The following is a 12,838-nucleotide window of genomic DNA, read 5'->3' on the forward strand; positions in this document are numbered from 1 at the left end:
CCGGCTCGGGACGGTGCTCCGCGGGCACCGAGCGGGGCTCTGCCGGGTCAGCTGCGCTGCGACCCCCGGGCCGGGGGTGACAGGGGACCCCCGCACCTCTGGGTGCCCTCCTCGCACACTCCGTCCCGGTCACGCTGCTCCTGAACCCCAACCTTGCTCCCCGACGCCGAGTCCACCCCCTGTCCTTGTCACCCTGCTCCTCCTCACCCCGTGCCTGACTCCCAGCCCACCCTCAGCACCCTTTCCCTCGATCTCCAGCCCCATCACTCTGCCCCCTGACCCCCAGACCACCCCTGCTTCCCTCCTTCCTGACCCCCAGCCCCATCACCCTGACCCCCAGAACCACCACTCTGCTCCCTGCCCACCCTGTGCCCACCCTCGCCATCCCACCCTTGACCCTGCTAGAAGGGGCTTCTACCTCAGAGCCCTCCCTGGCTGGAGGGAGGCCTGGTAACCAGGGTGTTCTCCTTCAATTCCACCCTTCCCTCCCCTCATTTTCCCCATCTTCAGTTTGTTGAACAGAAACAAAACACCAAAACATGAGATGGATAATCCCCAGCTGAGCCCAGCTCAGCAAACTGCCCTCAAGGCAGCCCCGTCACCTCTCTGGAGGGACCCGGGTGCCTGTCACAGCTTGTCCTCACCCAGAGCAGCACGGGGGCACTGGGAGGGCTGGCAGAGGTTCCAGCAGAGGAGGACAGTGCCTGCAGTGCAGGATTCCCTGGATGTGTGGGCAGAACCTGCAAACCCAGTGCTGGTTTTGTGCCAGGATATCCTGGCAGCGTGCGGCTGCCTCGGAGAGGATGTCCCACATCCAGAGGTGGCACTGGAAGGCCGGGTTTAGCTCTGGCACTGCTGCTCTCCTGCTGTGGGTTTATTTTTGGTGCTTCCTTCAGGGCTGTCTGCTGCCTGCTCTGGCATTTTTTGAGTTTCTAACCAGTCTGGGTGTGTTTCCTTTTCTTGTGTGATTTGGATTAAAACTCCAGCAGAAAGTTAGGGCAGAAACAACTGCCAGAGGATCTGAGTGCTTTACCATGAGTACAAGAAGTGGTTTTTCAGAAGACGTAAATTCTTTATCATTTCCTGTCCTAAAAATCCCTCATCAGGCAGGGACTGGTGATTGCACCCTAAATGCTTGTTTGAAATAAATAAGGGGTGTACATGAGCAGAATAAAGAGATAATCTGGGCTTTGCAAGAAAGCAGTCATTTTATTTGTGTTTTGTTTAGCTCTCTGAATAACCACCCACATCTTTCCATTGTTTTATTCCTGGGCTTCATCTGCTGGATGAAGCGCTTCCCACATTTATTTACAGGTCCTGAGAGAGGCAAATATGTTAGGAATTTAAATGAATCCAACAGCAGCACCAGATGGAGCTGGAAGGGGGGAAGAAGGAGATAGAGGAGAATAAAACATGTGGTTATTAAACATTATCAACAGCAAGATTTTCATGAGCGTCTGCTTGCCACAAGCTGGAATAGCAGGTGTTAAAGAGGGCTGTGAGTGTGATTGCAAACAGTCGCCAGTTAGTCATGTTAACTCTAATTGTTCTCCATGTAGAGCATGCCTGAAAACCTGCTGGATTTGCTGTTTGCTCTGAGGTTCTCCCTCCTTGTTAAGTGTTTTTTCCATGAATTCTTCCAGGAAAGCCCAAGGTGTACCAAGGTGTGAGGGTAAAGATCACAGTCAAGGAGTTACTGCAGCAGAGGAGAGCACGGCAAGCAGCCACCGGTTCAGCAAAAAAGCAGTGAGTAAAAATGTTGTGAGTAAAAATGCTTGCTTTGCACCTTCTCCTTTAATGTTTTGTTTGTTTAGGTTTTTTGTGGGGTTTTTTTGTTGTTTTTTTGGGGGTTTTTTTTGCCAAGACTGGGCAAAATCTGTAATTTCTGGGCCAAAACCTGAGTGTGACAGGCTGGTGAGGATGGGGGAAAAGAACATTCAGCCAGACTGGCTGCAGCAGTGACCTAGGGGGGTGAGAATCTGAGGAACACAGCGAGAAAGCAAAGCTGCTGCTCCAGAAAAGTCACTCCCTGCAGGATGGAAGGCTCACCTGGGCAGCCCCATCCCTTCTGGAGGAGGGGATGGAGCTCTGTGTGCACACACACGTGCACATTCCCTCTCATTCCCTCTTCCAGCCTTTGTAGGATTCCTCCAGCTTCAGCCACTCTGGGGATTTGCATAAAGAGCTTGGCAAATCATTATTTCTTCCTGGTTCGTGACATTACAGCTCTTGAAGGCTTTCAGATTTCAGCTTCTGCACCTTGTTGCAGCTGACTGCACAAAAATCAGCCTGAGAGCCAGGGGCAGAGAGGTCTGGGTGAACAGAATTGTCAGGTTTTGGAAACGCTGGGTCACTCCTCCCCTGCAGCCCCGACAGCAGCAGCCTCTTCATCTCAGCCAGGTGTCCCAGGGCTGTGTGGAACCGCTTTTCACTTCCCACCACCCCGTCACACAACCCCCGTGGTGCCCACACAGGAAAAAGTGAAAAGTGGTGGTGAGAGAAGTCACCTCGGTGACCTGCACAAGGTGTGTCCCGCCCCAAAACCCCCGAGGGTTTGGGCTGGCAGGATGAGCACTGAGAAAAGCTCAACCTGGGGACTTCATCTCTGTCTGCCTTGTCACATCTGCAACAGGGAGAAAAGGCACTCTCAGCCCAGAAGAGCCACTGTTTAAGGAATTAAATGCACGGGATGTGCTGGGAAGTTGTTACCAGGGAAATGAGCTGCTCACTCGAGAGCATCTTGAATAATGGAAATAAGTGGAGCTCTGTATGAATTAAAACTGAGGGGGGAAATCCAGCAGTATTTGTACTTGTAGAGTAAAATCCTGGTCCCATGCAACAAACATCAAAACTCCCATTGCTTTTGGGGTGGATTTCTCCCTTCCAGCAGGGCAGGTTCCTAGAAGTGGTTGATCTGTCTTGCTTCAGATTCCAACATCCCTTAGAAAACGAGGTTGTCCATTGTCTCTCAGAGGAGATATTTCCAATTTTGCCCAAACCAGCACATCCATTTTCACAGACCTGTGTTGGAGTGGGGAGCAGTGCCAGAGCTGGTTCTCAAACGACATCAATCCGTTCTGATGGGATCCCTGCGGTGGTCTTTAGTTAATTACTCATTCTCAGTAATATCCATCTCTACGAATTCCTCGGGATTCCCTCCGCTGTGGAATTCACGCTCCTGGAAATTAACACACGTGAGTTTCAGAGGCAGCTCTGTGCAATCGGGAGTGCAGCAAACAGAGCCCCTCAGCACGGTGCCGATCCCAGGGCTTCACACTGGGCTGGTGCTGCGGTTCCCAGCGCTGGCACTGGGAAAAGTCCTGTTACACACTTTAATCGAACGTTCTGTCAATGCCGGGGAGCTTTTCCAAGCCACAGCCATGAGGGAAATTAGGTTTATATAAAGAGCTTACACCAAAATCCAGACTCACCTTGCTCTGTGCCACAATTCCTCTCCTTCCCTTCTCTTTGCTCAGGTTCCTTGGGGCAGCGGCAGCAGCAGCAGCAGCAGCATCCAGTTTGCAGAGCCTGTGTCTCCGCCTCACCCAGGTTGGTACAAAGCCCATCCACACGGCCCTTCCCTCCCCATTCCCAAATTTTCCCACAGCCCCGAGCCTTCCCAGCCCAGGTTTGAGGCCGGCACCACCCGCGGTGCGGCCAATCAGCACCTGGAAGGAGCCCATGGAATGCAGATGAGGAGCTCAGGAGCACACGGTGCTCTCCTTTCTAGAGGTTGTTCTTCCCACAGCAAGGAACTGGATCCCCTTCGGGAAGGGATGCTCGTCCCTAGGGAATAACAACACCTTCCCCAGGCTGTGGGTGCCACTGAGGGTCAGAGTGCCCTGGAGCACTTGGCTGAGTTCTGTTCTCTTCTCCCTCTCCTGGCAGCATCCATAGGAGTGAGAGAAAGACCAGATTTTCAACACCACCAAGGGTTTCTTCCTCCTGCCTGCGAATATCCCAGGAAAAGGGGGAAGGGGTGAGGGGAGTGGCACTTTGGGCTCACAGATCCTTCAATTATCCCCAGCCAAAGCACAGGGGAAAGGTTAGGCAGGTGTGAGTGCACCCATTGCATGGACAAAGAAATTGTTCCATCGTCGATAGCTGGGAGTCCATTTGCTTATGTTAATAAAGAAACGTGAGACACGCCAGAGCTGACATGCCAAAGCCTTTCCAGGCTGGAAAGTCTCCATCAGTTTATGTATTTTGGGTGTTTCTCACTCCCCACAGCCAGCTGAGCACTGCCAACTTGACCCTACAGTGTGCACTTCAGACCTGTGCCCTTCGTGTGGACAGGGCTTTGCCTTAAACCATGTTTGAACTCGGTGTGAAAAGATAATAATTCTGAAAAGCCAGGTCTGCTGGGAGCTTTCCAGGAACTCACCCTTTGGCCAGTAACACTACGTGATTGCAGTGCCACATCATCCCTGGCTTGCTCCATTTGTTCTGCTCAGAAGTTTGTCTCCTGTCTGGCTGTTCAGAGGATAAAAGAGCAAATTATCCTCCTGTTATCCCCTTTTTCCTGCAGGTGTAGCTGCCCCGGGTCTGGAGATGAGGCAAAGGCACATCTGCCAGGCTGGGAAGCACAAATCACTGCCTGGCACCACCTTCTGGGGCTGCAAACAGTGTCTGAGTGTTTGAGGGTCAAGTGTCTGAGGGAGTTTCCAGCTGGATCCCTGTCCAAAATGCCTGGGGCCAGAAGTTTCCAGCATTTGAAGAGCTTTATAGTTGAGAGGGCTGAATTCCCTGAGTTATTCACATGCTTTTGAGCATCTCCCTCCTGGTTTCTGCTTTCCTGGAAAATTCACCTTGCCCTTGCAGGACCTATTTTAATGTCTAAACTCACAGGGTTACTGAACATAGGAGAGCACTGAAGCCTGGCCTGGGGCAGCACTGCCCTTTGTGAGACAGACACTGAATAACCTGCTGCTGTCTGCTGTCCCTTCTCTCCCAGAACCTTTTGAAGCAGAACCCATCCCTTCTGTGCCCAGCTGCTGCCCGTCCTGGCAGTTTTCCAGCTGCCTCTCCTGCGAGGAAAGCCCTGGATACCTGGAGCAGCTGATAGATTCCTGCCTCCAGTCGGATGCACCCTCAGAGCCAGCGTTCAGTGCCTGCCAGCCGTCCTCACACTACACCCCCGACGCCTTCCAGCCAGTCCAGCTCTGCTTCAACCAGGGCCTGGTGAGCTTTGGGCCCCAGGGGAGCAGCCACAGTGTCCCCAAGGGGAGAGGGAGTCACATGCTGGGGCAGAACAGCAGCAATGTGGGAATCTGGCTGCTTTTAGGAGCCTGGGATGCTCATGGGCTCTGATTGCTTTCCCATGGAGGGCCCCAAATAAACTGGGAGAGGCTGCAGGATGGGGAATGTCCCAAGTTCAAGTAGCAGCCCAGTTCCTGCTAGGGATTGTCCCTACTAACAGAAACTGCCTTTGGGTTTAGACCTCCAAGGGCCAAACTGTCCCCCAGGGCAGCCAGACCCCCCTGAGAAAGGCAACAGCACGGGAATTCTGGCTGCTGGCCACATTTCCCTGAAGTATCCCCTTTTTTCCCTTTTTCTCTCCCTCAAACTCCAGGCTGCCAGCTCGCCCAGCTCAGCTGACCTGCCCAGCCCGTGGAACTACAGCTGCTCTCCCCCTCAGCTGTCTCCCCTCACCCCGCTGACCCCCAGCCCGCCCTCCTCTCTGGACACCAAGCCCTACAGCTGCCCTGGGGAGGAGTGGCCCTGCCACCCCCCCTGCCCCTTCCCCAGCCCTGCCTGCTGCTGCACAGCCTGTGGCTCCCAGAACATGGACAGCAGGGTCCCTCAGTGCTTCCCCTGCCCCAGCACGGACTGCATGGAGTTCCTGCCACCCCTGGCCGTGGCTGAGGACTTCTTCAGGAGGGACAGGAGCTGTGACATCTGCTACAGCTAATGGGGGCTGTGGTTTCACACATCCACTGCATCCAAATCAGATTAAATTGCCCATGAACTATGCAAAGTTGTGCTGCCTAACACAGTCCAGTTTATTCTTCACTACTTACACAGTTTCTTACATGATGCTGTCACTACATTAATCCTCCTACAGTCAGGGGTGTTTGGTTGTTGTTGTGGTGGTTTGGTGGGGTTTTTTCCCCTGTTTTTTTTCATTGTTGCTGTTTTTGAAATAAATCTTAAGCTGCCTTATCAGACCAGTGTCGTGGAAACAGCTCTTTTTGATACAAATAGATCATTTGGTGCAAATGCTGAAGCCTGGTCATTTTTCGTGCGCTAAAGGTCAGTGCTTTTCCCTTCTGCTGCTGACCCTGCTCTCATGGAGGTGAGGATGAGATTTTGATCAGCCTATTCAGTGACATGAAAGGTCTCACTCACCCTTTCCAGCAGATAAAAAGTCCATATTTAATCCAGCATCCAGCTTTTCCCAGCTCTGAGGTGGATCTGCAGCTCCTCACCCGCTGCTGCTGCCCTGGTGACATTTTCCAGTGGTTCTGGCAGAAAAGGAAAGCTGCTGTTTGCCACACCAGCCCAGGGTTTAGCCCACAGCCCCTCAGAGGTAAAATCCAGTGCCAGACTAGCAGGGTTTTGTCTTTTTTTAAATAAAATATGCTTTAAAAATAGTTTGACACCTTCAAATGATATCTCCCCTTCTCCCCTGATTAATCTCAGCATTGGCCCAAGTGATAAATTCATGAGGTCACAGCAAGCTCATAAAGAGCTGTAATTTTGCAGCAGTTAAAGGTGTGATCACCCCTGCACAGGGACACCCCACCAAGTGTCATTTTAGTAGTGCTGGCAGCTGCTTCAGCCCCTGAGTGATATTTAGGGGCACTGGAGGGCTGAACTTCTGCCCCAGAGCTCACCCAGTGCCAGCTACCCCTGCCTGCTGCCTCAGGAGCGGGCACACCTCGAGCCACATGTCAAGGCCCCTTATCAGCAACATGAAAGAGCCAGGAGAAGATAAGGCTGAGGCAAGAAATTTGAGGCTTCTATAAAAAATGGGGTGCCCACATCCTCCCCAAGGTTGGCCTGAGCTTAGCAGAGCCAAGGAGATGCTCTCAGGGAGCCAAGGGCACCGTGAAACGTTGAATAAGGGTTGGAGAACACCCTTATTAACACATCTTACAGGAGTAGCCTAAGTGTGCACAGCAGGGAAGGGAAGTGTTGGAGTCTAACAAGATATCTCTGACCTCCAGATGAGGTGGATGTGTAATTCTGATCGATTATTGGCAGATTGAACAGTTATCAATGTATTGTGGTGTGGATCCTCCCCAGGACTGCTCTGTGCAAGGGCTGTGGTTGTGCCCACCCCTGATGCCATGGCTGCTGCTTGAGCACAGCCACTGAGCAATGTGAGCACTAAAACCACCCTACATCTCCCATCCTTATCCTTGGATGATGCCCGGAACCAGGCAAAAAAAAATCTCCTCAGTGGAGGAGACAAGGATATTTCCAGCTAAATGTTCCTACACACCAAGATCTCCAGGCTCCATCAGCTTCCATCCCTTAAGCAGCACTGTCCCCCATCCCTTGCAAAAAATCTTTCCCTGCTGCTCCTTCTCCAGTGGTTTTGCAATCCTCCTGTGCCAGACTGGAAACATGTTTGAGATGCTGTCCCCACCCCCCTGTCAACAGCCCCAGGGGACACACTCAGGGCAAGTAAAAGCTTGCTGGCTGTTGACACAAAGTCTTGTTGACACAAGAAAGGGAAAAAACACAACAGAAGAGCCATTCAAAGGTTGATTGTGCATTTTCTGGCTGTGAGAAATGTATTATTTCCCTCCTTCATCCCTCCCAAAAATAAAAGAGGAGTTAAAGGAAGTACCTAAACCAGAGCTGGCATAGCCCTGCTGAAAGGCTGGCATTTCATCAGTCCCTGCCAGGTGAAGCCCTGACGGCCTTTATAAACACAAACCCGAGGATCATCTCGTGCTCACAAAGCCATGAATAACTCCAGAAGTCACCCAAAGTTACAGAGAAAAGAGAAGGTTCTTATTTTCAGCTTTTCTACCCGAGAATTTGATCTAAATGATCTAAAAGTTTTGCTTGCCAACCGACTGACAGCTTTTCTACAGTGCCACTTCAGAATGTTTGTTTGGTGATAACGAGCCTTTGTTATGAGCAACTTATCCAAAGCCACAGGTAGGAAGAGATAAACTGTGCAAATAAAGGGATATCACACGCTGCCAGCAATGCTGAGCTTAGAGAAGTTACATTTCCCCTGAAATAGCAATAAAAAAAAGAGGGGTGAACTATGAACTGCTTAAATCAGTGAAACTCACCCCAGTAGAGAAGACACTCAGGACAGGTTTGAGACTTAAATTGATTTTCTTCACAGCTAGGCCAGGAATTAGGAAAGGGAAAGGTGTTTTACACACAGGGGGAAGCAGCAGCTTCCAATAGTCTGGTGGCTCCAGTCCAAAGCCAGCAGGAGCAGCTTGTGGATTGTGGCTGCTTTCAGAGCAGGCCTCTGGTGGCTGAGCTCTGGGAAGCTGAGCACAGCTCAGAGAGAAGGAATCCTGGGACTGTCATGGGTTCTTCCCACTCAAACCTCATCCATCAGCTCCCAGCAGCACCAGCTGCCAGGGTGATGCTTTAATGGAGCCACATTCCTCCCAAAAGGATGTTTTTCCAGATACTCTGGAGACGGTGATGATTCCAGACTCCCAGTGACACTGCTTTGTATGAAACACCCAACAGATGACATAATAAAGAGAAAAGCCACTCTGGGAGAGAAAGCTCCTGTATTTTTTTCACTCGCTGCCAAAGGACTTCGGTCACCTCAGAGACATTTCTAGATGGCAAAAAGCTTTTTACATTTTCCCTGCTGCACCACGTGCTGCTCACAGTTTGACAGTTCTGCTGCTGGCAGGTTCCAGAAATTAATATTTTATCCATCATTTTGTCTTGCCACACGGTACTAACTCCCTGATACAGTTCTCTCTCCATTCAGGCCTTGCTATAACATCCTTCCAAGTGAGACAGCACAGGCTTTTGCTGGCCTGTGCTCAGATACATGAAAATTTATGCAAACACATGCAAATACACGTCTGCTTCTCTGTCAGTGGTGTTGGCAGGATTGTAGACACGGTGTAGTGAGAGGCAATGGCCCAACAGCAGAGAGAGGAGGGCTGGAAAACCGAGACCTCTGCATTTCTTAAGAGCTTTTGTTCGTGTCAGTTGTTTAAACACCCCAGGCCTTCGAGTGCCTCAGGAAATCCCATGCCACTGAGGCAGCTGGTGAGTGCTCAAAGAAGTGGCTGCAGTGATTTAAGAGCTCTCCCTTCATCTCTCTGCTCATCCTGCTAGAGAACAGCACCTGTGCAACACTGAGAAACCAGCAAAACACAGCTCAGAGTGAGCCCTGAGCGTGGGACAGCCTCTCAAAACACGGCCTCGCCTCCCTTCAGACACCGACCTTCAGTCCCCTGCCCTGGCAGAGACACTGATTGCACAGCAATTCACAAATCATTTCACAGAAACGCTAGAAAGAATCTGTTAAACCCCTCTCAGATGGGAATGGGAGTAGGGGAGCCCTCACTCCTTGCACCCTGACCCTGCTGTGCGCAGACCCACAGAGGTTTTCTGCCCTAAAAGCTGTTGGAGACCCAGAGGAATTCTCTGTCTCCCACACAGGTGAGGGTTCAGCTCCCCACCTGAGGGGCTTCCAGAGCTGTTCTGTGCCACCAGAGCTGGAGACTCGGGTTGGATTGGAAGTCTCCCTTCACTGGGAAGCCCTCAGGAGCCACACAAACCTGCCCCATGTCCTTGTTCTTACAGCACCTGTTTCTTTTCTTGGGCTGGGGTGACAGCCTGGCCATGGAGAGCTGCTCCAGGGCCCTCCCAAAGTGCTGAGAACAGGGAGTTCCAGCTTGCAGGACCCTCCCGTGGGGCTCTTGGGTTTGGATGTCCATTCCCTCAGGTGAAATCCAGCCAGGGATGCCTCCTCAGGCTGACTGGAGCTCTCCATCCAGGCTTTCCCCTCCCCTCAGGATCCTGCATTCCCAGGGGAGCAGGATCAGTGCTAACTGCACATCCCAGAGGCTTCAGCATTTCCAGCAGCCCCTCTGCACAGGGCCCAGCCAGAGGCACAGGTTGGGGGTGTCTCAGAGCAGCATTTCTCAACCTTTTATAGCCAAACTGCCCCCTTGTGCTCTGTCACCTCCAAGGGTTTCAGCTGCTACCAAATCAGAGCTTGGCTGTGCTTTGAACTTATTTGGAATGTTCACTTATTTATCTAGCAGCCATTTGCTCTGCTTGCCTCCTTGCTTGCAAGCAATTAGCATTCTTTGTTAACAAAATTGAGTTTTCAACCATTTGGAAGCTGCTCAAGGCCCACAGGTTGAGAAACACTCTCATCCCACCCTGGTTTAAGCCCGGAGGAGCAGGGATGTGCTGGAGAACCACCCTCACAGTTTTTATAGGAGGCAGAAGCTGGAGTTGGAGGCATTCCATAAATTGCAGTTCACTCAGGATCTGGCATTTCTGCGGCAGGAGATGAATGCAGGTGTGACTTTCCCTTTCTTCAGCAAATGCCTGACCTGCCAAAAAATGTCGAATTTCAGGAATTACCATCTGAGCCACCCAAAACACTCACACACACAATTATTTACATGTACATGTGCAACTAAATAAACATCCACATATATCAGGAATATTTTTATACCTGCAAGCAGGAAACCCACGCACCCCTGGGTGTGCAGGTGTGTTAGGGGAGAGCAGCAGGGTGGATCCCATACCTGATCCCCAGCTTTTCCAGGAGGGGCCATGTGGATTGGCTGGTCGTTGTCCAAATTCCGGATGCTCGGGTCTGCCCCGTGGTCCAGGAGCAGCTGGATGATTTCCTTCTGGTTCTTGTCACCAGGCAAAGCAGCTGCCATGTGCAGGGCTGTGTTGCCATGGGCCTAAAGCAGGGCGGAGGAGAAGGAAAAGGAGTAAAAAACCCAGATAAACTCCCTCATGAGCTGTGCTATCTCCTCAGAATCATCCTAGAAAAGGAGATGTGAAATGAGAGAAGAATCCTCATGGGATTTGTCCTCAGGAGGTGAGGGAGGATCTCTGCTCTGTTTCTCCCACACAGGAGGTTTGTGGATCTAGATTGTATTTCTTTGTTAGAGCACCACAAGTTGGGGGCTTTGATGCTTTGGGTGTAGGTGATAAATAGCCCTGGAAGCAGGAACATTCCCTGGTTGCAGGAATTGCCCCTAAATCATACCCTCATGTATGATTGCTCTGAAATCCCCCCCTAAAACTGCTCTGAAATCACCCCCTAAATCACACCCTCATGGAAACAGAGACCTGGGGAGTTACTGGAAAAAGAGAAGGATGTAAGAGCCATGGAAACATTCCACTGGGAAACATTAAATCGGATTATAGACACCAAACACATCATGCTCTTGCCCACCACACAAAGCTCCACCCCACCAGCCCCATTTGTGCTCCACACATCCCCACTGCCCCCTTTTCCAACACTTCCAAGTGCCAGGAAGTTGCAAACTCCCGAGGTTAAGCATGGATTGGCTCCAGTGACAGGATCTGCACGGGAAGGACAGAGCTGGCTGTGAAGCCAGGCATGGATGGAGGGTGCTGCAATTGGGTGCAGAGAAGCTCTGGTGCCACCAGACCGTGTAGAAATCTGTGCCCTGTCTGGTCAGGTATGACTGGTAACGGCTGTAAATGACAAAAACCTGATAAACAAACGCACAAGGCGAGGTATTTTTAGGCTGCAAGAGTCTCATTGAGGCAGCTGCTTGTTTTTTTCTCTCAGAAACAATCACGGGTTTGTTATGACATTGGAATGGTTGGACACAAATTGCAGCCTGTATTAATATTCCAGTTGTTAAAATGACTCCACGTGAATTTCAGGTCCTGTTAACCACTGAGACATCAGGGAGAACTGAAGCAGGAAATAAAATAGCAGAATTTCAACAGGTTTTCTCAGACAAGGCATGTTTTACAAGCCCTGAACAAGCAGATCCTTGTCAATTTTATTATCCCAGGAAGCTGAGGGATAGTTACAAGCTCTTTACAGGATTTCTTGTTAAAATGGAAAGATCTGCACTTGAGAGCTTCCAAATTCAGGCATGGGCTAAGAAAATGAGGCAATCTGACAAGGCCTGACCTTGAAGCCTCTGGTTGACTTTAACAGGACTTATTTGAGACAATGTGGGCTCCAGGAATCCTACAGGTGAAGCCTCCAAGGCTCCAATGTTTTTCTCGTTGTGAAAACCCCATGGAAACAGATATGGAGTGAGACAAGCACAAACAGTGGGTGAGCCAGGGAAACCTAAACATGGCTGTTTCCTTGTCTTCTTCATGCTTGGAAGAGCTAAAAGAGCCAGGCTGGGCATCAGACAGCCCCACCATCATATTTCTCCCTGCCCCAGACAGCTCAGCAACAAGACTGAAGGCTCCAAGTGATCCTATCACAGGAGGAAGCTCTCCCAGGATTGTGATCAAGAGACAACAGAGACTCCTCTGGACAGGCTCTCACCTGCCTGAAGGGTCTTTAAAGATACAGAAGGAATGCAGTGAAAAGCCCTTCACTGTACAGAAAAACACAAGCTCGGTGCCATTACCCACACACACAACCCAAAATATGTTTTCTCCAGTCCAACAGAATTCTGGAGGGGTAAAAAAAGTGAAGCTGCTCTTTGTCTGCCTCAGTGAGCCACGGAGCTGACAGAGAAATTCAGTTCCTTCCTGAGGGACACAAACTCTGGGGAGCACAAGTAAGGCTGAGAGACTGCAGCTGCTGAAATGAAAACCAGGGACCCCCAGCCTTGTCCCCATCCTCAAAGGTGAAGGACAGAGGGAGGGAAGCACCCAGAATCACCCCCTTAGCCCTGCTGAGACACGGCAGCCT

The 12,838-nt window shown here is 51.0% G+C and overlaps 1 protein-coding gene across 1 annotated transcript in view; it reads left to right on the forward strand.

The window, feature by feature from the left end:
- Positions 1-6,167, forward strand: part of COLCA2 (colorectal cancer associated 2) — an 8,132-nt gene extending 1,965 nt beyond the window's left edge. The window contains exons 2-6 of the mRNA XM_017738368.1: positions 1,401-1,483; positions 1,644-1,761; positions 3,477-3,549; positions 4,955-5,181; positions 5,573-6,167. Coding sequence (XP_017593857.1) covers positions 1,401-1,483; positions 1,644-1,761; positions 3,477-3,549; positions 4,955-5,181; positions 5,573-5,911 — 840 coding nt within the window. The 3' untranslated portion in view covers positions 5,912-6,167. The remainder of the gene's footprint in view (positions 1-1,400; positions 1,484-1,643; positions 1,762-3,476; positions 3,550-4,954; positions 5,182-5,572) is intronic.
- Positions 6,168-12,838: the final 6,671 nt, after the last annotated feature.

Source organism: Corvus brachyrhynchos, unplaced genomic scaffold, assembly GCF_000691975.1.
Source record: "Corvus brachyrhynchos isolate BGI_N302 unplaced genomic scaffold, ASM69197v1 scaffold46, whole genome shotgun sequence".
NCBI classification, from domain to species: Eukaryota; Metazoa; Chordata; class Aves; order Passeriformes; family Corvidae; genus Corvus; species Corvus brachyrhynchos.